This window comes from Zophobas morio, unplaced genomic scaffold (genome assembly GCF_036711695.1).
Source record: "Zophobas morio isolate AGI-343-1 ecotype UQ-CSIRO unplaced genomic scaffold, CSIRO_AGI_Zmor_V1 ptg000101l, whole genome shotgun sequence".
In the NCBI taxonomy this organism is placed as follows: domain Eukaryota; kingdom Metazoa; phylum Arthropoda; class Insecta; order Coleoptera; family Tenebrionidae; genus Zophobas; species Zophobas morio.
The window spans coordinates 11,687-39,127 of NW_026972206.1; the positions used below are offsets into that span (position 1 = coordinate 11,687).

A 27,441-nucleotide genomic window follows, 5' to 3' on the forward strand; every position below is an offset into this window, starting at 1 on the left:
CGTTAAGGATTTATAGATGGGACAGTGAAGCGCGTTATTTTCCATTCTGATGGCATGTTTTTTTAAATAAACTTTTTAGTTTTTTTTATACACAGCCATAAATAGTAATTCCTCTACGCTTATTCGCTTCACTTAAATTTATTTATATATTTTTTATTAATCAGAAACGATAAGTGCACATGAGTTTCCTCTCCAACCCCAGCGCTTCTGGTCGTACAGGTTGACGCGACTGCTCCCTTCGTCGGTTTGTCTTATTGGTTTGTTCACTTAGAAGCCTTCAGGCACGTGATCTGGTTAGCCTTTCTTCTCTCTCTTTTTCAACTAACGGATCGGTAACGTTCCTTGTGGCTTCGGATTCTATGAATGGTCTATTCGTTTGGAAACTTAACAAAAATGTTTATTTTTTAAATAGTCTTTGAGATTATAACTAATTCCCTTATTAATAATTAGAGTGAGGATAGTAGTGGCCATCTGCTTCTAAGCAGGGAGCTTAAGTCGGGTCTTTACTTTTTTTTTTCCTATTTCATTTATTAAATCTTTACTGATTTACTTTTTTATAGTTGAAAACGAAAAAGTGGCACTCTTTGGTTGTGAGTTTCTCGTCATGAATGAAGACGCTGCTATCTGCTGTGCAGCATTTAGCGATGACTCCGCCTCGAAAATCTATGTGAGTTTTTATAGATACCCCCATTCATTCTTTTATTGATACTTCGTTATGTTGGGACTGGCCAGTTCGACTTTTACCGTGCAGAGTATTGCGTCTCTCCCGACAGCTTTCATATGGGGGCTTCCCCGGTTCTGTCATTTAGCACGCCCGTCACCGTTGTATTTCCTGCGCAGCTGCTCCTTGCTTTAACTTTTGCGTGACTTTTGCTCTCTTTTAGACTCCTTTAAGCGCGTTTAAGATTTCCTTTTTTGCGTCAAGTGGAGGCCAGCGTCTTTGCAAGTTGTGGCTCGCCTGCGAAGGAAACCGCAATTTTTGCGTCAATATTGATTCTGATTTCAAAAAAAAGTAAGAAAATTATCTTATACTTTTTTTTTGTTATGTATTCTCCGCTGCTAAATAGTCTTAGCGATCTCCTTGTCTTCGATACTTCTACTGCGCTGACTACGCTGCAGAAAGGGGATAGCACTCTATCGATTCACGTGGACGCTCGTGCCGAAGAGGAGCCTGTAATTTGGTTTATGACTGCCGTGAGTGTTATATGCGAACAGCGCATAAAAAAAAACTTGACTTTTCTGTGGGTATTGCAGTCTTCGGCGTCTGTAGTAAGATCACTCGAGTTTGCAGAGCGGAAAGATTTACTTAGTGAGAAGTTCAGAGACACTTTCGTGGTTCCTTATATTTTGGCAGTTTGTTGCTTTCTTTTTTTGCAAGTTGTTTATTGGTTTGTCAAGTCTGAAGTTATGTGCCCGGCACGTGACACTTTTGAACGCCTTCTGCACTTGGGCGCTGATTGTTGTCTCGGGATGATGTTTCCTGCTTCCTGTTCATGGTTCGGTTCTATGTTACCCGCCTGGCATTTGCCCGTTTAGAGACTTCTCTTTGGCTTAATAATTCTAAGGCACCGCAACTACAATGAATTGTCTGCTCTGACTGGCTCTTTTTTCCGTGCACTTGAGTGCGTGTCCTGTTTATTATGAAATGAGTTGCTCTTTGATACGTATTTATAGTGGCCGTCTTCCCCGCTTTGAACAGCAGCTGCTTTCCCTCGAGGTCTTCAGGGACGTCATCGAAGACTTGTGGGTCGTCGGTGGGTCTTTTTCAAACACGTGATGTTTAATACTATTATCTGATTCGTTTTTTCTATACTGTTTCGGTGTAGCTCCTCCTTTGGACCTTGAACCAGCTTCCGTCCTCCATGCCAACTTCTTGGTGTGCGCCTTAAAAGACATGCTTTGCTGCAGGTACTGCGCTCGTGGTGTGCATCTCGCTGTCTCAACGCCTAAACTGTTTATTTTTTTTTTCGACTATAGATTTATGCTGTGTTTCCACGTGGGACTTGCCTATACTCGTGTGCGCACTGATAAACTTTTTGAAAGGGGTGGGCGCATGCGCTTCGCTTGTCTGCTGCTCTTTTTACTCCTGCATATAAATAAGGAGGCGACTACATGAGCTGTCACCGCCTCCTTCACCATCTTGGCCAACTTGCTTACTTATCTTTCCGGGCACCTCAGCTCTCCTGCGGCTCCGGGTATATCTTTAAAACCTACTAGGCATATGTGCTTTGGTCAATATGGATAAAAAGCGGGAAAGATCTGCCTTCAAGCTGCCTCGAGCTCTGCCTCCTTCGAGGCGACTTTGGTGTATCAGGCAGCTGGGACTGCTTCAAGGGCTACAGCGACGTAATCTCAGCGTTGTATTAGCTTCATTTTTGTAATTCAAGCCTTTGTGCTCCTACGTGACCTTATAGCGTATACCATCCGCTGGGTATACCCCGCATTGCTAAAGTTTTACTGCAGTGGGGCCAGCATGCTGCTTTGTTGGACTTTTTAACTCTCTGGGTAGACAAAAATGAGGCCACTGTCTTCATGGTTCTTTTACTCTACTTATTATTGGTCTCCTTATTCGAACCAGTGTCTTTCCACGTTAGCTGTCTTTATGCCACCTGGCTTCTGAACAATATCAACAGGCACAGACGCTTTTTGTCTCCGTCACGTCTTGCTTCGGTATTGGTTCTTCTTGCAAAGGTCCTCTAGAATATCGCTTTTAGTTCCTGCAGACGAACAGGGCCGCCTTCCACCTGAGAGTCCATTAAACCATGTGTTTGTTGTCTTTTTCGAAAACGAGGAAGAACTTACTTTGAGCCGCTATCTAAAAGTTTGCTTCGACTATTTCAAAAAAGGAAAGGTTATAATCATTACACTTCTTACGCGACTCCTTCCTGAGTCCGGAACTACAAAACAGCAGTTCGCTCAAGCACTCGAGATCTGCCGAGCAGCCAAGCTGAGTGGCTGTTTCCATGAAGAGGTGTGGATAACCCAATCAACACCCCCCTTACTTTCCTGACCTCGTCGTTTTTACAGTTTTGGGCTAAAAGTTTTTTTAAGACTGCGCTTGAAACTAACTCTCACGAAGAGGCCTTCGTAGTCCTGACGCTCGCCAGTAAGGAACTCGTGCTCTCTCCCATGCTGAGCGAGATGTACGTTTTCGCTTGCTTCATGGAGAGGCGCTACTACTGTCCTGCACTCCTGTAGGGCCGCCACGTTTATATGCGACTTGTGGGGCAAAAGTTGTGGAGCGGAGCTGAAACATTTTATTCTCAGTGCACCTCATTTGTTTGATACTGTTTGTACTTCTTCTGTAGTTTCCGGACTCTTTTATGTTTAATTTCTGCTTCGCACAGATACTGAAGTCATGGAGAACCTCTCTCCACGTGCTTCTTGAGAAGTTTGAGGAGTTTGTTTATTCCCATTATCTTTTACGCATGGACTATAAAACTGGTCTGCTGCGTTTTCTTATTATTTTTGGCCTCTTTTTTTTACAACTTATTATGAAACAGCCGCTCTGGAGATGCTCAGACACGAAGAATCACTCGAAAAAAACAGTCCAAGCAGCCTCTCGGATCGCCAGAGACTAGTATTATATTATTTTCTATTTTTTTTAAAATTTTATAGTGTGGGTTTTCTCAGCATGAGCGTTTGAAAGCGTTGTCCCTTTGCATGAACGCTTTGCACCAGTTAGAAGACCAGGAGCAGTGGCTCTACGATTCTGATAAGCACGGTTATTAGTGCTGCTTTCAGTGCTTTTTTCCTCATCCTAACACTCATTCTTTTTTATATATAAAAAGTTTTGGTCTCCCTTGAAAAACTTCAAAGAAAGTACTATTTGTTGTTAGCTAAGTCTCATCTTTTACAGCAGGACTACCATATTCCCGACTTGGAAGGTGTTTTTTTCCCCCTCTTTGTGTGCTGGCCATGTGACTTAGCAACGTTAGGAGCTGGTTTTCAAGCAACTTTCTCTTTGCTTGAACATTTTGGACTCTATGACGAAGCAGTCGCTCTGGCCCGATGGGTCGGCAGCCCCGACTATAACGCTCCTGACCTTCCGCTGAGTTCGCTTTTTCAAACGCTCGCTTCCGATTGCATAAGGATCAGCTTTACTTCTAAGAAAAAATTGTACAAGCAACTTTTTATTCCGCCTCTCAGCAGTTTACGTTCTTTTTTCCGTTACTTTAGAGACGATAGGGACTTGTTTTGGTTAAACCACAACCAGATTACGGACGAGGATGGGAAGGAATTGATCATTCACGATCCTTCTGCTCGTGCGTGGGCTTTGTTAAAAGTAACTTTTCTCGAGCCTGTGTGTGTTGGTGGTCTCATCCGCAGCCCCCTCCCTTTTATAGTCTTACCTCCAGCGCTTAGACAGCCCCGATACCAACTACTTTTACCATTCTATTGTACTTAGCCGCCTGTTTACAGAGAACCACCCTGCTGAGACTTGGCTCATAGAAGCGTTTAAGGCACTTTTTATAAAATTAGAAAAAAAAGTTTGCCTTTTCTCAGTCTCGTTCGCTCCCGCAGAAGCACAATCTTTACGAGGAACTTATACGTATACACTTAGACTTTGGCTTTGTAGAAGATGCCTGTAAGTTCCTCGCGTGTTTTCTCAGCGACTCTGAGTTAACCTGCAGAAAAGTAAAGTACAAGTCGCCCGTCCTTTCTCTGCGCATCCTTGGCACTTTTTCTTTGTAGGGTCTGTGCGCTCCTCGTCTTTCTTGGACTTTAGTAAAAAGATTGCTTGGTGGTGTAACGCACTTGGCTCAACGGTCAGAGTTTACAGGTTTATTAGCATTCTAGTTTAACTCTGGTGCTCTTTGCATGAAGAATTGTTTATTTTTTAAGAAAGCTTTGAGCTCACTTGTCTGGACTTAGTGCAAGCCATTACCCGCTTCTCAAACTCAAATGCAGCTTTTAGAGAAACGTATAACCTTTTCCAGCAGTTTTTTTAGAATATATATATATATTAGCCCTGCAGGGGTTACGACTGGCTTGACCCGCTCTCAAGTGAAATAAAGAGAGTAATTCCTACTATTTGAACGAGCCTTTTCCTTTAAAATTATTATAGTTGATTCAATGCGCACCACTTGGAAACTCTTCTATTTCGGCATCTGTAGTTTAATAAATATTTTAGTTGAACTATATTATTACGTAAAACCCAAATTTTATAGCTGTGGAGTATTGCTTACTGTTGTTTCTCTAGCATCAATGTGTCATTAGTATAATTCCGCAGAAGACGACCAGCGCTTTACTTCGGTTCCCCGACATGATTTAGTTTTTAGATAAATCCTTTTAAAAAATAATTTACTTAGTTTTTGAGGGTAACAACAACTATGGTTAACTATTAGTTGTTATAGCGCTACGGTTACTCGCAACTTAACTTTCAGACAGTAAAGTTCTACTTGCTATTCAGCTATAATGGGAGGAGGAATGCAAAGCTTTACCGAATTTAAGTTAGTTTACAACTTGTAATTGTTTAGCTGCGGAAAATGCTTAGTAAGCCTTTTCTTTAAGAAGTAGTGCTTATTTTTTAACTAAAATAAACAACGTTGGCTTTTTTTCGAAAGTCTTTATACTTGTATGAATTGAGAGCTAACAGTTGTAATAGAGTCATGACATTTTAAAGATGTTACGAAAAATGTTGCTTGCAGGCACCGCCTTAGCGCCTTGAAACAAAAAAAAAAACCGTATCCTAAATATATTTTAACCTGCATAAAAGTAATGTGTTTTTATCACCACTAAACTTAACTGTAATTTCCCATATAAACTTATAAACAAAGATAAGGGAAAAGAGTCAATACCCTTTATTTGGAAATATCAAACAAATTTGGTTAAAGAAACGGTTTGTTTAAGACTAGAGTTGAAGCCCCAAACTTTAAAAGTAAATCCGTCGATCTTAATAAATGGTTGATTAACCGGACTAGACTCCTTTTAGCATAACAATTTACTAGAGAGCTAGAAGAAGCCTTAGAAGCAAAAGTGATGAAACACCATTAAGTATTTTCTTGGCGAGGAAAAAATTTAACAATTGCAAGAGTTGTGAGTACCACAAAGCAAACGACAATACTCGTGTCGTTTTTAAATTATGACTTACTTTGTACAAGGCTAAACCTGTAACTAACTTGGATTAAACCTACAGCCCTCTTAAAATCAATAGAAACCCAAATAACGTTATCAATGGTGTAAAAATTGCTTTATTGTTATTTATATACAAAATATAAGTTTTCTTACTACTTTACAGCTTGCTTACTTCTAAAGGGGCGAAAGTTATTAACCAACTTAATATTTTAATAATATACTCACTCCCAGTTATCTAAAAAATCGTCAACATCATCCACGTCGTGCAAAACAGAGGCTCTTTTATCTAAAGCCTGTAAAAGGGCTGCCAGCGGGTTTCCATCAACTTTTAAAGCGGCTAAAGAATCACCCTCTGCAGGAAGCAGAATCTCGCGTTTTTTTAAGTTTTTAGAGCCTTCTGTCAAATCTTCAGCGCTAAAACAAAGCTTTGGAAGAAGTTTATAAGACGGTTCTGAGGTTGACGGGGAAGATGGAGCAGATGGGTCGGATAACTTCAACGATAAGTCGGGAGTAACGCTTACCTCGCCTTTTTCCAGGTGATCTACCGGCTTAAGCAAAGTTCTAGACTCAAGAATCTTACTGGTATTAACTTGCTGGGCAGCAATAGTTAATTTTAATTTCTCTTCTTCCAATGCTTGTTTATGCTTAAAAGTCTCCTCTTTTAGCTTCTTCTCAAGTTCATTCCGCTGCTCTACTAAACGCTCAGTTTCTTTACGAGCGAGTTCAATAAGCTCTTGGTGCTTCGCTAGTTGAACACGCTGAATTTCTTCTAAAGATTTCTTTTGTTTTTCAAGCTCCTCTTGCAAAAGTTGAGTCTGCTTTAGAATTTCTAACTCCTTTTCGATCCTTTGTTGCTCCAGATAAGTATTTCTTTCTCGTAAAACTTTACTATTTTGTAGTTCCAACTCTTTAAGCTTTCTATGGTACTGGGCTGTTTCAATGTTAAGGCGATTAATAAGCCTTCTCCTTTCCAGATCAGTCACGATCTCAATAGACTCCTTCGCAGGCAAAGAACGGTTCCTACCAACCGTTAAACCTTGCGAAGTGCTCGAGGTAAGAGATTTCGAAAATGTCAAATTTTCAACCGAAGTGACCCTTTTAGAACTTCAAAAAAAATAATATCGAAGTCGAAAATAAATCTAATTCAGATACCTTAATGGATAGTTGGGTTTCGCTGGGAGGCTTAAGTTACGTAAAGCAGACTGGCTAGAGAATACGGAATTCTACAAAATAAACGTGGAAATTAGTTATTTTTAACTGGTCAACTGTAATAAAATTTACAGATCTCAAAGTTTTGGGAAAAGAAACTTCCTTCACAGACGGACCTTTATTCGTTTTATTGTTATTATCTAAGCAGTTAACAAAGTAGAAATAATATTTTACTAATTATAATAAATAAAATTATTAACTATGCTGTAAGCAAAAAAATTAAATTTAGTTAAGGATAATACAAAAGTAGTGTGCCCACCGCATGTGTGCAGCTTTGAGTTAAGCTCGGCGGAAGGCGAGTTATTCTTTATTTTGTTTATAGTTTCTTTAAAATAAACATTATCAGATATATTTCTCAAAATGTGCATAAAAATTTGAAATTTAGTAAATATATAACCTATTCGCTTTATAAAGTTCGAAACAGCGCCTCCCTTAAGAAACTGGAAACCCCTTATTTCTACTGTGCTGTCAAGAGGATTTTCAGGTTTAAAAGAGAAAAGAACATGTTTCTTTTTAGGGCTTTTAAGTTTTTTTAAAGTACAAGGAAGTCTAATGTGCCACAATATTTTGGCCTTCCAATAAAGATTAAAATATTCAAAAAAATATATATTTCAAAACAGTAATAAATAAGTATATAGAAAGTAACAGATTATAAGTATTTTTAATAAATAATAAATGTAGAGTATTCTTAAAAAACATTAAAAAATATATATATAATTAACTTGCTGTCTTTACCTTCTCCGAAACAACTGCAATTTTATACAAATTATTTTTTTTGTCTCTAACAAGACTAATGAAAACAGGAGAAGATTCAACATATTTTCCTTCAATAATGTAATACATAACGGTATTTAACTCGCAAACAAGTTCTAAACTTTATAAAAATAAATAAACAAATAAAAAAATAATAATATCACCTACTTAAAACTTTTCAAAGCAGCAGGAACAATTAGAGCTTTTTCACAAGGCGATAACTCCATATCAAATATACAAAATAAGCGTATAAAAATATAAATTCCCAAAACAATGTAGTATCCAAAAAAATTTAATAAATACAAGTTAATAAGAAAAAAGGGGAGCTGTATTCAATAGCAAATATCAAAATGCTGTTCTAATATTACATGTAAGGCTCCTCTACTGATTTTAGAAAAATTAAAAATATAGGGATGTTTACTAATCTCGTTTACATATTACGGAAAGCAGCCATTCATAAAACTGCAAATTAACCGGTCATTTTTTTACCTTAAATTACAAAAATAGGTTGCAGATAAAACAATTTAAAGTAATATAATTTAACTAAATTTAGTCTTAAAGCTAAATTTCTTTTTAATTATTTTACTTTCTGAATTGGAATTTTTCTGTCTTTTGACTTTTTTAATTTAGATGCCCACAAGCTTGCTATTCTTCCATTTGAAGAAAGTTTTCAAATAACGCTTGTGAAATAACTTTGAAGGCGATGACCGACTTTCGCACGGTTTGTATTGCTTAATTCAGAATTTTTAAACATTCACCAAAAGTAGAACTATTATATGAAATCTTGAGCTTTAAAAAACTTAATGGACTTTAAAATCCCAAATTATTATATTAAAGTGCAAGTTATCATTTTGTAAACATTTATGGTCTTTGGGTTTGTTATGGGTCTTGCGTTATCTACATTATTATGAATCGCACACAACCCCCACTATCTTGTCTATTTTTTAGCATGAGGAAAATTATTACAAGGTAGTTTATATTATAAAGCGGAGAGTTATAATTAATAGCATGAAATGTTTTACTGAAAGTTACTTTAGACCTTTTTTAATATGGAATTTTTTTGTATAATATTTTTTTAAGTTTTGATTTTTTTTTTTTGGCACTTGTTAAAACATATGTAACATAACTTGTATATTTACGTCTTCATATTATTATGAAAACCTTACAACATCAGTAATACTATTCACATATGTGGGAAGTTATCTTCTGTGGAGTTCTGCTGTACGGCGTTTAAGTGCAATTTAAGCAATTTAGTATATATATTGTTGTTCCTCGTTTACCTATATATTTTCTTGTAGGCGTTATAATTATAGAACCTTTGTATTGGTATTTTACAAATTCTTTCTTTAAAATTAAACCACGCATTTTTTTTTTTAAAATGCTAGTTAAAAATAAACGTTTTGAACCGTTAAGTTTTGCCTTCAAATCTTAAGCTAACCCCCCCCCCCCCTAACGCTCTCTTGTAGGACCAACGCCCTTATACGCCTAGGTGTGAAACAGCCTTGGCAGTCGTAAGAAAAGAAAGGTAATATGGGTAACAGCTTTTTTACTTATTAAATAGGTATATAGTATGTGCATATTCGCACCATCTTTAAAAATCAGTTAAACTAAAAGGCAATTAAATATTTAGTTCTTTTTAATAACCTTAGATTAGTACAAAATTAGGGTCCAATGAATTTATCCTAAATCAAGGTTTTTAAATTTTTTTTTCTATAAACTTGAATGATTTATTTAATTGAACTCTGTGAATTCGTTAGCGACTATTCCCGTAGTGGGATAATGTGTTAATGAAATCAAACCTTTCTTAAAAATATTTTCAGCATAATGATAACGTAAGGCTTGACAACTTTTTTCCGTGTTGTGTGTTAGCAACATGAATGACAAAGTTGGTTATAAATGTATACTTCAAAAAAGTTTTTGACGAAATCCGACTTTCTATAAGAAATATTGGAACCATTTAGTAACCGTTAAATAAGATACCAACGAAATGTATTCTGCTTCTGCCATAGAAAGCGCAGCAACAGTTTGCCTTTTGCATAATAGGGTGTTTTACTTTAATTATCTAAGTAGTGTAACAAATTAAGTACGTAAAACCATACCGGGACTGGGAGTCGTCGTCGTAGCTCAGCGGTTAAGAGCTTTGACGCGACCCTCTTTTTCGGTCCTTGCTGGTCGCTTATTTAATCTCGCCCTCATAAATTCTGATATAGTGCGGCTCCTATTATCATGTCATACTATGAAGCCAACGTTAGGTAAAATTTAAGCTTAAATTTTTTCATCTTCTCTGCCTAAATTTTAGTATAATTAGTTGTTCGCAGAGTACCGGTGTTGATCTGCAGCCGTTTGACCGTATTAAAGTGAGTTAACTAATTAATTATAAGATTAAGTAAAGGTAATTTTAATTGGTTTCTTTAATTCCACAATACTCATGAAGCATTTGTAACTTTTAGCCTCTAGCTTATTATACTTTTTCTATTTTTTACAAATGGTAGAGTCATCTTGGCAACATGAATCCAATAAACGTACCCTTATTCATCTTTTAACAGTTAAAACAAAAAACCTTGTTAACTTTCTTTCCTTTTAAAACCCATTGCATAAAACCCTTAAGGCAACTACGTATATCACTATAATAAACTTAAAATTACCAATGCGTTTAAAAAGTATGCATAGTTCAACGTGTGATTGTACTAAATTAGTCTATAAAAATTTAAATCATAGAAAATCGGCTAATAAAGCTCCATAGAGAGACTAAATGACAGACACTTTCCTTCTAAATTCTTATTACCCATAAGATTACAATTTATTAAAAATTTAACCATTATTTTAACATCAAGATCAGCATTCACAGATGTGTTTTAAAATAGAGTTGCAACTGTTTTTTCCATATTTACGGGCTATAACCTTTTAAATGTCGAGTAGTTTTATTAGTTACTACGGAGAAGGTGTACGTAGTCCGCCCCATGTATTTGTGAGAAACCTTTAAAAAAAAATACAACCTTTGTAATTCCTATCGATTTTAATCCTAAGTGACTTAATATGCTTTGAAGATATATAGGAACAATATTCCAACTATCTTTGGCTATGTGGTTGGCAAGCTCTTGCTTCTATATCCTATGCTTCCCGCCTGAGAGCGATTTCACCATCGCCCCCTACGCATAATCTTACATTGATAACGCAGACAGTTTCTCAACAACAAGAAAAGCGATGGAAATCGATCAACTTTGAGTTATTTTGACGACCTATTTCTCGACCACTCTCGAGACCGCGAAAGGCTTGGAATTTATTTTTTGTCTTTTAATTTTTAAACTCTTAATCATACATGATATAATGTTATGGAATGCGGAGAGTGTACAAAAAAAATATACGAGTAGTAGGAGTTAATGCATTGCGAAGATATAGATATCTTTGTTATCAGCGGAACACTTCCCCGAATGGACCATTTAACATTTACAACTTTGTAACGTATCGCTAAGATGTTGTATAACAGTGATGGAGGGTTAGGTATTCGGATGAAAGGAAGTATCCAACTGACTGATTTTTCAAAGCAGTTAGCTTCGTAATTATTTTTGTTTCCGCATCTCTTGCAATGTTTATAAAACCTTTATACGCTAATTTTAAAGCTGCCCTAACAGTCATAATAAAGAAATTTATATCCGAGAACGGCTAAGGATTTATTTAGACGAGAGCACTCTCTTAACTAGCAAACAACATACTAGAGAGTACAGCTACTTACAATTTAGTATTGTGCCGTTAAAATAAACCTTACTGATATATATTTTCTTACTTAGTAGTGCACTGTGAGAATTACATTCCAGAGGTCTACACTGCTATATATGTTATGAAAATTTCGTTCATTATACAAATTAGCGATAATTATCTTGGTTTTTCGCCTAAATTACATATTAATTTATAAAATGTACTAACACTGTTTCTTAGCCTGTGGATCAATACTTTCAAAACAAGTATAAAAAGTATATATTAATTCGTGGTTGGTTAGATTTATAACAAAATAAATTCTGTCGTATTTCTTGTTCAAATAGTTAATATCTATTGATTATAAACGGTATATTGTTCTGTTGTAAGATCATCTTCTTGTCAGAAACATCGGGAGAGGACTAATCGCAATACCGTTATAGATGCCTGGCTGGGCTTGATGAGCTTTTTTATAAAACAAAGTTTAAAAACACTTTGGTGGCTAGGAAAGTAATAGGCAGAGAGATTTTAGAGACTTACAAAAGCTTTAAAAATTTATATTTTTTTATAAAACTATACTAAGTTTAATAACCAAGAAAACTATACTTCAAAACTTAAAATTTATCTTTTTATAATTGTCTGCCTCTTTAAGTCTGTAACTGTACGATAGAATGATTACCCTTTCTATTTCCCGTAGTGTTAAAAAGAAACTACCTTAATGCTTTGCACATACCCTAGAAATGTTTGTTTTCAAGTTACTGAAACATGCCAAGAAAAATTTACTTTCATACTTAGAGAAAATCTAATAATTTTTCAAGCGTGAACACAGAGTTAGTTAGGCTTCATTACGTACTTAAACTTTTCGTCGCCATCCTATTGTTATACCAGCGTATAATATGTGTATCAATCTTATAACTTAATTGAATAGCGTCATTCCTTTTAAATTATTTCATTAAGCAAGTTTATAAAGCTTTTTAGTGCTTTTCCACTAACTTATTATAGTGTCTAAAATCTTTATTATGGTCATATTACGCAATAAAGGCTTCAGGTAAGAATTAACCAAAGAATAGAGTTAATTAAACGTATGCCTTAATAAAACCGGGGGATTCGCTATAGAATTAACCCCGTCTTGTATCCCAGGCGCTATACCAAACTATATAGGTTTTTTTAAATTAAATCCTCGAAACTTTTAAACTAAGCATTTATTAAACATAGAGACCTTAATCTCCTACTTTCCTTTTTAAAATCAATCGCCTAGTAAAAAACAGTAGTCTAAGATAAGTCCATAAGTAAATTATAGCCAACAGCCTGGGTATCCTACCGTAAACTTGGAGAATTTTTACTGCACTAACGAATGAAAACGTATTTAAAGATTTTCATTAAGTTAAAGTTGCAGTGTTACTTTTACCAGATAGTGGAGACCTTAAGTAGTATAAAGAATTCACAATCTACAGTCTTCACTCAAAATAGCAACATTTAAAACTTTAACTATAGTTAGTTAAGAGCATAAAATCATCTAGAGTTGATATAACCAGAAAAAACTTGCTATATATACTCCCAAAGTCTAGAAAAAGAAGAGTTAATAGTCTTTATAGTCTGTACAACTGATATTCAAAACTAGGTTTGATTAGAATCTTTACCTATTTTTGATATTATATAGGTTATTGTTGAGTTATAATAAGATGGTGTAACTCACCGAAATTTCACTTGATAGCCCGTAATAATAGAAAAAAACTATTTATTGCCTTAATTAACTGCTCCAAAAGAGCAATCCAAAAGTTGGGAATTAGACAGACGAGAAAGCTTTTTCCAGTCTTTAACAACTGCCCACAAAATCATCATAGTTGATAGAAAGATTAAGTAGGCCGATAGAGAATACATATAGTATATGAAGGAGAAAAACATTAGTAGAAGCGCAGTATAAGCCCCAAACTTTTCTCTGTTTAGTTAAAGTTTATATTTTAGATAACAGTAAAAACTTTCAAGGTTGAAGACGTGTATAATAATAACCTCGAGTTTAAAAGGTAGAGAGCAGTTGAGACCTCAAATTTTCCTCGGTATATTTTAAAATATTTTACTAGCTTCATTATCTTTTCTTGCTAATACTTAAAACTTTGAAAGCTCAGGTAAAACAGAACGGTTAAAAGAAGCGCAGGTTGTAGGGCAAGGCAGTTCTGTTCTTACAGTAGGACGACCTACCGGCCTTTGTGTGTTATTTATTTAATACTTCAAGGTAATGAGCGTAGTTCGCGTTGGTAGCAGAAAAAGCGAACTTGCTCTTGTTCAAACTAATAAAGTTATTGACTTGCTAAAGTTTCACTATCCGGAGGTTTTAAATTCCTTCGCCTCATCTCATATTAAATATATATAATAATTAATTTTTTTAATTAAGAAAATATTCGAAGTAGTTACATATGATACCCTTGGAGATAAATTTAACAGTCTTCCCTTACCTAAAATAGGAGAAAAGTCATTGTTTACTAAAGGTTTTTTTTTAATATTTTATTATTTAATATATTTTTTATAATCTATATAAGAACTTGAACTGGCCCTGCAAAGAAGGGAAGTAGATCTTGTTGTTCATTCTTTAAAAGATCTTCCATCCAGTCTACCTGTAAAACTAAATTTTGTTGTAGGCAGTTTTAAAATTTATTATATGTAAGAAAAATTTAAGGATAGGAGCTATTTGCAAGCGCGATGATCCCCATGATTGTGTTTTATACCACCCCAAGTTTGGTAGTAACGTAACTCCCACCTCCCTGAATTCTCTGCCGAATAATTCCACTGTAGGTATAGAGAATATTGTTTCTAGTAACTCCTTTTAAGACAGTTAACAGTTTAAATTTTTTTATATTTTGTGTAGGTTCGAGTTCAATAAGGCGGATTTCCCAGTTAAAGCAATTATACCCTCAACTTATTTTTTTGGATATAAGAGGTTTTAAAATTAAATTTATAAAAATACTTGAATATTCTTTCTACATCAACACAATTTAACTTAAAGGAAATGTTAACACACGACTGAAAAAACTTTGTGAATGTGACAAGTACGATGCAATAATTTTAGCCAAAGGTATATATTTCGTATTATTTAGCCCACTTTATTGGTCCTATCTGCTGTAGCGGGAGTTGATCGAATGGGTTGGCAAGATCGGATTGGCCAGATTCTGGTACTAAGTGTAGTTTTATGGCCTAGTCTTCATAATTTTTAAAAGCTTACTTGAATTAGAATGGCGATGAGTTCTTCTACGCAGTCGGTCAAGGCGCGCTCGCGGTTGAAATAAGAAGCGGTATGGTAAATTAATTAATCGTGGGGCTGCCCCTTCAACTTTAAATAGATGATGATGCCACTGGAGGACTTGTGTCCATCATCAACGATAGGGAAACGGAGCTTTGCTGTTTGGCGGAGCGCGCTTTGATGCTTCACCTTCAAGGAGGCTGCAGCACACCCATTGGTGTAAAATGGCGTAATTACAATCTGTGAACTCGCTTAAGACTATCTCTTTAGAGTACTATAAAAAAAGATTCGCAAGGAAGGCAGTCTGCCGTACTCGAGGCTGCGTGTTTTAGCGTTGAGGACAACCAGAGGGTGACTTACAGGGCGACTGTCGCCATGCATACGAGGGAGGACGCGGAGAAGCTCGGTAGCATGCACTTCTTTTATGAGAGCATTGTACTCACGCGCTCTTGCAGGGCAGTACATCGCTCAGAAAATGTTAGAGGCTGGCGCCGATACTCTTTTGCGGGCTGCCCGCGGAATTTTGGCTACAGGCGGCCAGAATATGCAATAAAGAAAACACTGAAAACCTCGTTAGTTTATTAAAAAGTTCATTGCTATACATGCGTTGAGTCCCAGAAAGCATGTGCTAAACAGGTGGGCTTGAATGGTAATCCGTCCCAATTCTACACCGGTTAAACGTGGAATGGAGAACGCTAAAGCAATTGTTGTTTTGTCTACATTCAAGCATCAGTGGGTTTACTCGCCACCAGACAGACGTGTACGAAACTTACTGCGGACGTGCTTGATTCGCTTCATTGCCAGCAACGCATCGCCTTGCACATCTGAAATGAGTACGAGTGGTATTTCAGAAGAAGGGAAAAGTCATGCACAGGGCCAATTATGCTAACACTGAAGAACCAGAATCCACTGGACGGGAACGTCACGAGGCCACTGGTAGGGTCGAATAGTGTCCAGACTCTGTACTTCACATTAGTGTGCAAAAGAGCATGGGAGCGGCTGAATAACATGCCTTTTTGTTTTTATTTATCAGAAACACCTTCAAAACATACTCCTTCTGAAAACGCAGTGGCTCGTCTATGGAGTCCTGCAAGTTGCGCGGATCGGGCGTAAAGAAAGATCGATCTGAAAACTACGTGTGAGATGGGGTACCTCGCACAATATAGCCGTCAGTTCCATAGCGGGGAGCCCTTCCACAAACTCGGTGATCTGCCGAAAGAAAAATTTAAGAAGGAGCTCGGCAAGAAAAGATTAAAACAACTTTTAGCGAAACACGAGGGCCTACGAGACCTTGAAGTGTAGCCGTGACTCGTGACTTGTCATTTGCTTGGTAGAACTTGCAAAGTTCCCTAAGGAGACCATCGGAAACTACGGGGCTTTGGCAGGCATTGCCTGCAGCACCAATCATGTGCATGATGCTTGGCAAGTGAGACTCTTCCACTCCGGGGATGGTCAGAAGACTGTTTTCGTGAATCCACCGAGCCTATAAATATAGGTGCTTCAGAAGCTGCAGAGATAGACCCAAAATTAAATAAATCTGCACCTGCACAACCATCTGCAGCAACCCAACCAGTGAATGAGTAGAAACAAAGTAGCCGCCGCCACTTGCAATATCGATCATCGCCTTGAATAAGTTAAAAACGCTCAACAGAGCAGCAAAAGACTATGCGGGTTGGGCAAGTGCACCTGAAGCACTCGAAAGGTTTGATCCAGTACTGTTTTGGTATCGGTTTGGTAGTCAACCACCGGAAGCTCACACCTTTCGAACCGAGCTTGCAGCAAAAGATTTGCCTTTGTGTGGGGACTGCAGAGAAAAAAAAAGGTATTAAGAAACTTCCAAGCTTTTGCGACCGGGCAGAGCATGCCTGTCGTAGGAGTCCTTGCCAACTTTCCAAGGCAATACCGCCGCCAGCTGTGCGTTGAAATGCTCCTCATTGTGCCGGACGGGGACCTGCAAGCTATGATGACGGGCTGCTTTACGAGACTAGCAGTGTTAGTATGTTGTACTTCGGCAAATTCACTGGCGTTACTCATGATTCTGAGTAAATCAGAATGCTGCAACTTATCAACGAGAGCTTTGGAAAGCATTCCCACTGTCGAGTGTTTCAAATAATAGAATGAAGCAATGGCGCCCAAAGTCGTTGGAGTAATCGCTGAAGAGTCAATTAGGAGAAGATAAGGAGTCATGGAAAAGTGAGAAAGGCGGAAAACTGACTGTCGTTCTCGTTAACCACGCAGCAGTCGGCCTCCTGTAGCGCTGCAATAGTGTTTTGAATAAGTTTCGATAAATAATAGTTCATATTTTTTTGGTCTGGTAACGAAATCTGATCATATAAATTCGCTTTATATGGAAGCAAACTAGATATACCAACTCTCTCTAGCCCGTAGAAGCTGGGATTCTGCGCAAGTCTTCGGAAGAAATACGTCCAAGTTAAAAACTCTACAGCAGACTGCTTGCTAAAGACGGATCCGGACACAATCTCTTCAAGAAAGACATGAGGCAAGCATGTGTGCCAGAAATAGCGCAAGAAGGTAGAAGGTACCCGCGTTCAGGTGGTCGGCCAACACATCGGCCAACTTCGATTCCACAGGAAACGGCTCATACAAAAACTTTTTATAAAAGTGCTTTTTAGTATCGTGCACAAGAATTACGGCCTGGAAAATGGAGGAAATGAGCAGCGGCGACATCATGAGAGTAAAAGGAAGAAAAAGCACACCGTTGCTGACTCGTCAAACTGGGGACGGCCGGCTCTGCCCATCATCTGCAACACGTCGGTTACAGGAAAGTCCTTGTATTTCTTCGTCTTGGCATCGAAGAATTCGGTGCCTTGAAAGTAGCCGTGCAAACTCATTAAGAGGTATAAAAGCAAAACCAAGCAAGACTGCGTTGCCTTTGACAACCACCAAGTGCGCAGGCAGGTTGACGCCCCACGCTAGAGTTGCGGTCGCCACTAAGACTAATATACGCTGTTCACAAAATAATTCTTCGACTATCCTCCTATCGCCTGTTCGTTATAATTAGTGCCAATAAGTGCGCACCGACAACTATATTGCCGGGTGAGACCTTCGACCAATCCCGCATGGTGCAGGCCGACACCAAAACTGAGAGTGTGCCGCAAGGTCGTATCCACGATGTTTTGAAGAAGACTTTCTAGCCGTTTTTCATTGATAGTCACTAAAAAGGATAAAGGTACACAGAACTCCTGCGTAAAGGAGAGGAAATGCTGCTGTTATTAATACAAAATTGTTTGGGGCGGTCATCAGCGACTGAGAAAGAAATCAGGTCCAACGCAGTTAGCCTGTACAAAGGAAAGTCAAAAACACCAAAGCAGCCAATAAGAATTGGAGGTCACCTGGTCTGCCTCCTGGAGGAAACGAAGACCAGGGTCGGTTGCCCGCGAGAATGGGTCAGTATAGCAGCGTAAGTCGGGCGGTTCATCGTCGCCATACGGGGGCAGTAATGCCTGCCTGGCATGTTATGGTAAAAGATGAGTATTTCGGTTAGTTGGATGGCCTTGCACCTGGAAAACCCTCAATATGGACCTTAAAAAAGAAATTATTATAGAAAAACCCGAAAATAATGATTAAAGCGCAACCTCAAGTGGGACAGGGCGAACAGAGGGACGAAAGTTGTAAAGCCCTCAGCACAATCAGTTAAGTCAGGTGGTGGAAGTCACGGATAAAAAAAAACCTCGTGAATTTTTTACTCCCAGCCAGTGCGCTAAGTCGTGCGCATTGGCCAAAGCCGTGGACAAGCCGACAAATCGAATCTGCAAAGTATATTATTATTGTTATTGTTATTAAAGTAAGGATAACCTTCTTATGCAGCTGAAAGCTTATATAGTTAAAGCGGGACACAATGATCTCAAGGACGGGGCCCCGCTCCTCCCCCAGCATGTGAATCTATGCATAACAAATATTTATCATTTCTCTAAAAAAGTTGCGCACGTGGCTTAGAAGAACCTCATCGATGATGATTAAAGCAACTTTTTTTACGTAAGAGCGACTCTGCCAGCTGCGGCTGACACCGTCCCATTTTTCAGGGGTAGTCACGATCAAGTCTGCTCTTTCAATGGCCTACCATTTAGCTCTTGGACGCCGCAACTCTCTAAATTGGCAAATAAGATATACCACCAGGTCGGGCGAAACATCTCCGGTAAGCTCTACTATAACTTTATCAGTGCACCTCACCAAGCGTTGGCTCCAATTGATTACTCTTTCTTTAACAAGTGCCTTTAGCGGAGCAATATAAACCGCCTGTTGGAAGTAATTATTGATACATTAGCCACTTCGTCGTCCCATGAGTGACCTTACAGCCGGGGCAGTTATTAAACAGGCGGAATAGGGCCAGCTCAGCGGCGACAGTTTTACCAGACCCCGTTGGAGCACCTTAAATTATGTCTCTTCAGTCTTTATTAGCAAAACCAATTGGATTCATACCGATAAGTATGTTTTCGTCCGTGTGATAAACAGTATGGAAAAACTGTGTTTGCAACTGAAGAACTTCATCAAAAGGTCAATACGACTGAGCGTTCTTAATATACTTACTGGGTTAAAAAATTGGAACTTATACATCGCCTGATAACGAATATTTTGTAAAGCCGATATGGGAAGTGGGCACAAGTTCAAAAGAGGGGTGTGAGCCTGGTACTGCAGCGGCAGCTGGCATGGAAACAACGTCGATAAAATATTAATAAAAATATGGGCCAAACTTAAACCCTCAGTCTGTCAAGTTTGAGCTCCTCTACGACCAGTGCGCCAAGCCATCTTTTTATATAATTTAATAAAATTTCCTATACTTACAAGTTAAGTAGTATCACTTCTCTGAGACGGCTCTAACGTAGTACTGTGAGGAGAGTGGCTCAAAGAGAGGGACAGTAAACACTACAAAACCGCAAGAGGACGACAATGATTCGGTTAGAATAACGGTTGTTGCATAGTAATTGTGCAAACCTAACTGTTGGGTGTCATGTCGATTTTTTTTGTGAATAACAACGTATTCCGTGTGGTATAGGTGGTCGGTCGATGGATCCTCGACAAGGATCCACCACGGTTCTCCTAAAGCATGTGCTTTAGTGATATGCACTTTCAAGAAGCGGTGTACATAACGTAACCCGGACTGTGCCACGTGTCATTCCATTGAAAGCAAGGGGTAATGCGCAACTCCACCCGAAGAATCGTCCTGGTTATAGGCTTAACCACCAACAGGTGTTAAAAGACAACGATATCACTTGTTTGATAAAAATTATACTTGAACGAGAGATTTGATATTGAGGTGCGGGATGTACGAGACATACTTTTTTAAAATAGGCCCTAGCGACCGGAATTATCCAACAAGCGCTAAGCAACCGTAATTTGGCAAACCTGCTTGAACGTGCCTAACGAGGTGGCCCAAATCCTCAGACGTCTAGAGTATATGAAAATGGTGGTGTTAATCAATTAAAAGAGCTTTAGGATACGCAAGAACACAAATAACCAATTCGCGCATTTGGGGAAGCGTGAACTTCTTGCTTTCAAGCTTATCTATTAGCTCGTACTTTAGCTGCCCAAACTGCCTATTCGCGCGCACAGGACCAGTTATATTGCAGGTGAGCTCAAAAAAAAAGGCGACACCTCAGCGGCGTCTCGAATGGCCATTGTTGTCGGTGCACGCACTTAGAAAGCTCTAAAAACTGTGTAGCGATAGGCTGGTTTCTTCGAAGGCAGAGCTCAAAAATGGCTCGCAGGATTCGTGAAGAGTTCTAGAAGTGTAAATAGGGACGTGAAAATACTCGTGGAAGTAGGGCAGTCTGACCTGAGCTATGTACGCGGTGTCTGACGCAAGCGAGAAGCCACTAATAGGCACTCTGCCTATGTAACACTGCAGCAGAGTGTTGACTTTGCCATGAGTGCTCTCCACACCTGAAGACCTCGAGCGTGAGTAGTCTGACTGCTGGCGGGAAGAAGGCAAATGTTACCTCCGTCTGCCTCGATAACCGTCTCCTTCCTTAGTTCATCCAGCTCCTCTTCTTCTTCCCTGCGAAGCTAAAAAAGGGAACACAACATTTACACAAGCCACGTGGGAGTTACACCGATAAAAAGCACCTGTATATTGGCAAACTCGGTAAACTTGGAGACCGAGCCCAAGATCTCAGCAGTGTTCATGTGTTCTTTAAACAACTCGTTGAAGCGCTGCACACACTAGTTAACACACGTGCCCACTGACCAGTCAGAGAAAAAACCATAATGCTGGCGGCGCTGATGTAAAAGTGGCTCCCTATCCTACCAAGATCCGTGGGGGAAAGAAACCCTTTTTACAAGGAAAAGTACACAAAAGCAGAGAGGTTTCACTAATAAGGTGACCCACCTGTATGAGAATTATAACGAACCATCCTTGCATCGTCTAAAAGCTGCGCGGCCGTGCAAATCCACTTCCTTTGAGGCTCCTAAAAGGTGGGCGGGGCAGCTTACAAGTGTTATAATAAAGGAAAAAGGTGACTTACAGCGTAGGTGGGGTCACGCTCCCCGTCACTCCACGTGACGCCGTAATTCAAGGGGTTCCTTTTGAGCCGTACATAGAGAAACGTGTAGCTAAGCCACTGCACGGCATCGTCCACCTAGTCCCCCCCACAAAGCAATCGTATGGATCCGTATAAGTAAACACAATAGTGGCGGTACATTGGCGACGGTCCCCAACGAGACTTCCGCATTTAGATGGTCAGCGAGATTTTTAATGAACTGACTTTCAATGGGCGTCTGGTAAAGAAAAAATGTTAGAAAGGATTTTGATATGAAAGCAAATAAGCAAACCTGAGTGGTCAGAGCAGTAATGTAGTGCGGTAACTTATTGACGGGCGTCAGTATATAGGCTTCTCCAAAACTATCAAACTGAGGCCGGCCGGCGCGTCCAAATATTTGCTGCACGTCCAGCACGCTGCCGTGTCAAGCAATATTACCTATTGAACAGATACATATTAGCCATATATTTTACCCTAAGTCTCGAAAGCCGCCTGTCCGCGAATCGTAGAGGCTAGTTCCTGTGGAGCATTGCCATCAAGTCATTGTGCGCAGTTTGCAAGGTCACTACCTTTAATAATCACAGCATGCGCAGGAAGATTGACGCCCCACGCCAGCGTGGCTGTGCAGCAGAGAACACGAATTTGGCCTTGAGATGGGCCATCATTATTAAACTGGCACACTGGAGGATAGCAAAGACAGACACCCTCAGAAAAAAGCCTCTCCACTAAGTTGCGATCAGAACGGAGCATGCCTGCCACAAAAGCGGTAGAGCTAGAGAGAAGCGGAAATAAAAAAAAGGTTAAATAAGTTACCTGCATGATGTACGGCGACGCCACATGGACCGAGGTTCTGCAGTGTCCTATTGGGAGACTTGAGAAGAAGTTTCCTGCTGAAAGTGCTCAATTCAGGGGGCGCAAAATCGTCTAAACCAATGGTGCGTCATGATATGAGTGTAGAAGAGCAGAGTTCGCCACCTTCCCTGCCGATATTTCGAGCTCTTTCCAGTAAAGCTTCAGCGGTCTTCACAGTGTCGTTTCGGGAATGGACAAAAACCATCACCTGGTCGCCTGTTTCCACGTGTTTGAGGACCTAATGTTTACATAGCAATAAGCGCGCTTCTTTATATAAACTCAAGTTAGAACCTTTTCGAAGCAAACTTCATTCATATGGTCACTCACTTGAGTTGGGCTGTTCCCTTCTCCACGAAAAATAAAAGGCGGTGGATAAAAAGAAGTCAACAGAAGAAGAACAGGGTCGTACCTTTGACTCCGACAAAAGTTTGAGTCAGTGGCACTGGACGAAACCGGCCGTCAAAAAAAAAAAGGCCTTTGAAAAAGTTAACGCGGAGAAACTGCGCCACATCCTGTATATATATAATGAATTTACTACACAGAACAGCATCGCCTCGGTAACAACCAGGTAATTTGGCAGCGTCGCCGACAATCCCACGAGGCGGACCATTCTCTGGCTTGTTTCCACCTGTCGAAGTGTTCTCGCGACTAAACTCTGGACGTGCTGGTGAGTTTCCGGAAAAGGTGACCAGTGAAGCCTTTTAAGGGCACCTCTACGACGGATCCTCTCTCGTCATGAAGAAGATGGACCTCATCAATGATTAGCAGTTGCACCTGTTTAAGCATGCGCAAAGTGAGATGAGGGTCGCATACAATAAAGCAACGCACCAATTGGGACAGTTCAGTGTCCCCAACGCTCTTTCGCGTGATCACATCCCACTTTTCGGGGGTGGTTACGATCACCTACCGAATTACCAAATAAATAGCTGCAAGGAAATAAGGGAATCCTCTTGAGCCTGCCGATATACCTGTGTATTTTTGACCTCAGCTCTTGAAAGCTGCATGTCACCCGTTAACTCGCGGACAGCGACACCCAGCGGCGTTAATCTCCGACCAAAATTCTGAGTCATTTCAGAAGCCAGTGCCTTTTATGTAAGAAATGCCTTTAACTTCTCAAAAAAAAAAATAGAGGAAAAAAAATATACTTTCATTGGCGCCACGTAAACTATTTTAAAAGTTTTAAGTTGGACAACTTCATTAACCTGTTAAGCGTATAACAATTCGCTAAACGAAACGGCGAAAAAAAAAATGATAGATAAAACCATATTTTGCTCTATCGCGCGCACAATGGCCATGAGAGCAATGTTCGTTTTACCTGCGCCTGTGGGAGCGCATATCAGCAAGTTCTCGTTACTGTAGTAAGCTTAGCAAACAGTGGTGTCACGTAATTGGGACATCAGAGAAACCACCCGACCTGCAGGGTAGACTATAGACTGAATCCTATTTAGTTCTTTGATTCCTTTAAATACAAGTTGGGAGAGCGGAGAAAGAGCCTCGATGCTTATAGGGAACTCAAAGCTTTCTGGGGGTGCTTAAATAATATTTGTGAAAAAAAGGGTGACGACTCACTCATGAAAAAAAATAACCCGCCGCAGGCGCTGGAATGGTTATGGACTCGTAAAGGTTTGTTTGTACTCGTTCTGCATTGGCTGGTAAGCTTAGCTTAGAACCTTAGAAACGAAAGTGGATAAAGCAGCACATAACACATGTTAAGGCAGTTAACTTCCAACGTAGGCGGCCAACTCTGTCCCGTGGAGCCTCTCATCATAAACGTGGGGATACTTGGGTGTTTGGGGTCTTTGCCGCCTACTATGTCCTGATAATAATAATAATAGCTACAAAGCCTGATCAGAAAATTGCTTGTTGGCCCTCACCACGCGTGTACTTGGAGAGGTAGTCCGCATTAAAACTGTTATCCAACCCCAATGCAGCTTTGAGCTCGAAGTCGCGGTCTCCGCTTAGAGCGACTCCCTGCTTTTTTGTAGAGAAGAAAGATGAAAAAATCGTTTAACGACCACATGGCAAGCAAGCAAGCGCACATGCAGCCTATTGGTTTTTTTTAAATGCTTCGGCATGAGATGCTCTCTTTTGCTTTTGATGGTCTTCATGTATATAGTTTTTAAATCTCAGAGTAAAGAGGGGAGGGGGGAGCCTACCACGCCGATAATGGTAGAAGTAGGATTCGCTGCTTCCCGTTGTAATGCAAGTTGTCTGTATGCTCGCTGCAGAAAAACAGCGGAAGAAACAAGAGCGTTGATTAGTTAAAGCAAAAAGACGCACTACTCCCTTTAAAGCCTTCTTAGTTATTCGGAGGATGTCGTCCCTTTTCTGCAAAATATTTGATATGAAGTCAAGTGCTGAAAGGCCAAGCATGTCCACAAGTATACTCTGCGATAAAATACGCGTTCGGGGACAAAAAAAGGACAAATATAAGGGACAATAAAGCGACCTGTGCACAAATGACGTCTTGCGTTTGTAGTATCTTGTACACGGCTACTGTCAAATCGTGAGGAGAGTGTTCAGAGTTGCTCTGGTGGGCGTACAGCGCGCAACTATGGAGCAAAAATTTATAATTCACTTCTGTAAGCTGCTGAAACAGTAGAAAAGCTCACCGCCTGGCCAACCAATTAGAATCAAAAACCTCAAGTCCTACTTCCGCACCAGCAACACATTCTAAACTATTGCTAGCTTTGCTTTCTTTCAGAAATTTTTATAAGAAAATTATTGGAAAACCGGATAATGCAACCATTAGGGCTTTTCAAAAAGCTTTCGGCTACTGTATTAAAACGGCTTGCCTGTAGACGCCGAATCTCTTCTTTCGATAAAAGAACAAGAATTTGTTTTCTCGAAGTGGAAGCGGAGCGATCCACGTACGACTCGATGGACTCTGCTGTTTTATATATATAAAAAATTGAATAAGATAATTAAGAAAGTAATATTTTACCATAACGACGGCAACATATAAAAGATTTGTTTTTATAGTCCGAAAACATGCTAGGAAGTACAGAGTTTGCTAGAGAGTAAAACTCATATACCTGTTGAAAAACTTTAATAAAAAGTCTCTCAGTAATATTTTTATTCCCTGCGCATAAAAATAGTAGTAGTCGGTTTACTGATTATAATAGAAGGTAGGTTTACCAAAAGAGAAGATAACGTGTTCTAAAGCAGTTTTCACAAAAATATTAGAAACCCAAATTTCACGGAGATCTAACCTCTCACTTAAGTTACAGTCGTTTAAAGATTTTTTCAATAAACAGCAGGTAGGCCAAAGAATATTAAAAAGGAAAGCTGCTGCTATTTCTCTTTCACAAAGATCTTGGCTGAAAACATATACAAGATCCAAATACTGACGTAAGGAGGTTTCCAAGGAAACTATAATAAAATAAAATAAAACATATTTATAAAACCGCTTTAAAAGTAAAATTTTTATTAGCACCAGATTTTACAAAAGTTAACTTGCATAAAATTTTAAAAGTAGATAGGGTTTTAAAACATAAAGTGCTTTACGGTGCGCAAAGCGGATTATTATAAGTACAATTGGAGTTTCGGAAAATTGCAAGAGAGGAAAAAATATATTGCAAAGCTTAAATATTTTAAATACTTAAATTTTTTAACTATGAAGTTTTTTGGTAATGGTATATTACAGCATTAATAACTCAAAACTGAGTACACCTTGTTTTCCCAGAGGAGAATCATAAAGATTTCTTTTAATTAAAGCCCAATCTTGCGCCGATAAAGTTGTTAACTGTCTATTTTTCTTACTATTTAAAATTTCTATATTGACAAGCAAACGTTAAAAAAAATATAAGGAATACTCAAAGACTTGAAATTTAAACAATACCAAACTTAAATTTAAACGTGATATTCACAAAAAACTTTTATGTCATATAATAAAACCTAAAAGCTCTTCAGTAGTAGGTAGTAAATTATCATGTTGTGCATCACTACTACCATAAAGATAATTATTTTCCTTGCAAAACATTACAACTTTTAAAAAGTGCTTGAATCTTACAGCACTAATCTCTGAAAAACGGTTCCCAGTGCGCTAGGAAAGATGCGTGGTGTATTACTCTATAGCGACTGCACCAAAGGATGCGGGAATAAATAGGGGGAAAAAATTTATTATATTGCTTATCGCCGGGCATAAACTAAAACGTAAGTCTACGAATAACTATACTGTGGAGGGCGTGTTTACTGTTAAGACAAAACTATTTATTTAGCCGTTACGGGAAAATATTTTACCAAAGTTTTATTGTTCTCAGTAGGATACAAGAAACACTCGGTGCGTCTTACTTTTAAGTCTTCAAGAACTTCTTGTCAAATATTAGTGTATCTTGTAAAAAGTTTTACAAAATGATGATAACTGAGTTTATATAATAAAGAAGTTATAAAAGGACCAAAACTAGTTTGAAGATTTTAACTACCTTTTATAGCCCTTTTGATGCACTTTTTTGAATAATTTGTTTTCTTTAAAAACCGTTTTACTTTCTTTTCCCAGTAATCTTTTTAAATAAATATCTCTTTCAAAGAATTTTTGCTATATAAATTTTGACCCGAAACTTTAGTTAATATTTTTAAGCTCATAAGTAAAAATGGTATAGCCCGGAATGTGGAAGTTATAGAGGGAACTATACTAAAGTTTCCTTTAATTTCAACTTATGTTTTGAAAAACAAAGGTTAAATAATTTTCTTTATAGTTTTTAGGTCCATTTATATTTCGTATATTGCCGGCTTCTCAGTGTTAACTTTAACAATAATAACTGACTTGAGTATAGATATGAAAAGTGCTAAGAGTTTTTTGGGAAATGAATATAAATGGTTTTGGGGTCCTGCAACCGCTTCCTTTTACAAGACATAAAGTTGCATTTTTAAAAAGCAGGTACATTAATTTCCTGTTAGTCCAAATGTATAAGTACTACCGATAAAAACTGTAGTTTATGAGAAAAACAGCTCATAAGTTAATAATGTATTCTTTACGAGTGATAATTTAATTTTATTTAAAAAAAACTAGTATGTACTAAAATGAAGAAATAAAATATAAAGAAAAGAAAAGTACAGCCTTGTTACAAAATTCTTTAGGATCGCTATTAGAAAATCGATAAGAAAAATATGTGAGGTACCGTA

At 38.6% G+C, this 27,441-nt stretch overlaps 3 protein-coding genes and 1 long non-coding RNA gene across 4 annotated transcripts; 3 read left to right on the forward strand and 1 right to left on the reverse strand.

Annotated features, from left to right (window-relative positions):
• Positions 1–439: 439 nt before the first annotated feature.
• On the forward strand, positions 440–816 carry LOC135144460 (uncharacterized). Its single transcript, XR_010283150.1, has 3 exons — positions 440–499; positions 561–667; positions 733–816. It is a non-coding gene; the product is annotated as an uncharacterized LOC135144460 (long non-coding RNA).
• A 228-nt stretch (positions 817–1,044) lies between these two features.
• On the forward strand, positions 1,045–5,085 carry LOC135144459 (uncharacterized). The gene is made up of 24 exons (XM_064076494.1): positions 1,045–1,194; positions 1,255–1,335; positions 1,399–1,496; positions 1,566–1,622; positions 1,675–1,754; positions 1,827–1,908; positions 1,978–2,045; positions 2,102–2,195; positions 2,250–2,360; positions 2,415–2,535; positions 2,595–2,670; positions 2,724–2,971; positions 3,028–3,143; positions 3,199–3,289; positions 3,348–3,444; positions 3,504–3,580; positions 3,634–3,724; positions 3,792–3,887; positions 3,939–4,119; positions 4,180–4,285; positions 4,347–4,638; positions 4,696–4,783; positions 4,846–4,924; positions 4,979–5,085. Exons 1-21 carry the CDS (start codon positions 1,045–1,047, stop codon positions 4,590–4,592), a joined length of 2,367 nt encoding a protein of 788 aa, XP_063932564.1. The 3' UTR covers positions 4,593–4,638; positions 4,696–4,783; positions 4,846–4,924; positions 4,979–5,085.
• Positions 5,086–13,902: 8,817 nt separating this feature from the next.
• On the forward strand, positions 13,903–15,521 carry LOC135144470 (porphobilinogen deaminase-like). Its single transcript, XM_064076506.1, has 11 exons — positions 13,903–14,062; positions 14,126–14,219; positions 14,271–14,347; positions 14,397–14,523; positions 14,597–14,668; positions 14,735–14,803; positions 14,854–14,900; positions 14,960–15,020; positions 15,069–15,197; positions 15,255–15,374; positions 15,424–15,521. Exons 1-11 carry the CDS (start codon positions 13,970–13,972, stop codon positions 15,519–15,521), a joined length of 987 nt encoding a protein of 328 aa, XP_063932576.1. The 5' UTR covers positions 13,903–13,969.
• A 20-nt stretch (positions 15,522–15,541) lies between these two features.
• Positions 15,542–25,176, reverse strand: LOC135144471 (activating signal cointegrator 1 complex subunit 3-like). Its single transcript, XM_064076507.1, has 66 exons — positions 25,064–25,176; positions 24,930–25,014; positions 24,767–24,869; positions 24,598–24,705; positions 24,474–24,539; positions 24,357–24,419; positions 24,192–24,291; positions 24,041–24,133; positions 23,904–23,987; positions 23,732–23,848; positions 23,580–23,680; positions 23,463–23,519; positions 23,286–23,402; positions 23,146–23,220; positions 23,029–23,091; positions 22,883–22,972; positions 22,727–22,829; positions 22,609–22,661; positions 22,441–22,555; positions 22,279–22,389; positions 22,170–22,217; positions 22,035–22,112; positions 21,939–21,984; positions 21,758–21,881; positions 21,626–21,703; positions 21,451–21,564; positions 21,315–21,393; positions 21,190–21,257; positions 21,053–21,139; positions 20,926–20,992; positions 20,763–20,869; positions 20,582–20,709; positions 20,445–20,523; positions 20,333–20,375; positions 20,220–20,281; positions 20,083–20,161; positions 19,922–20,026; positions 19,789–19,852; positions 19,687–19,735; positions 19,517–19,630; positions 19,409–19,463; positions 19,278–19,357; positions 19,100–19,225; positions 18,932–19,045; positions 18,785–18,871; positions 18,660–18,738; positions 18,565–18,608; positions 18,490–18,511; positions 18,322–18,436; positions 18,209–18,267; positions 18,033–18,143; positions 17,860–17,973; positions 17,686–17,795; positions 17,512–17,623; positions 17,337–17,450; positions 17,184–17,279; positions 16,976–17,121; positions 16,834–16,919; positions 16,655–16,772; positions 16,512–16,592; positions 16,230–16,451; positions 16,121–16,177; positions 15,981–16,055; positions 15,859–15,928; positions 15,742–15,792; positions 15,542–15,684 (listed from the first exon to the last, which is right to left on the reverse strand). Exons 4-66 carry the CDS (start codon positions 24,688–24,690, stop codon positions 15,542–15,544), a joined length of 5,607 nt encoding a protein of 1,868 aa, XP_063932577.1. The 5' UTR covers positions 24,691–24,705; positions 24,767–24,869; positions 24,930–25,014; positions 25,064–25,176.
• Positions 25,177–27,441: the final 2,265 nt, after the last annotated feature.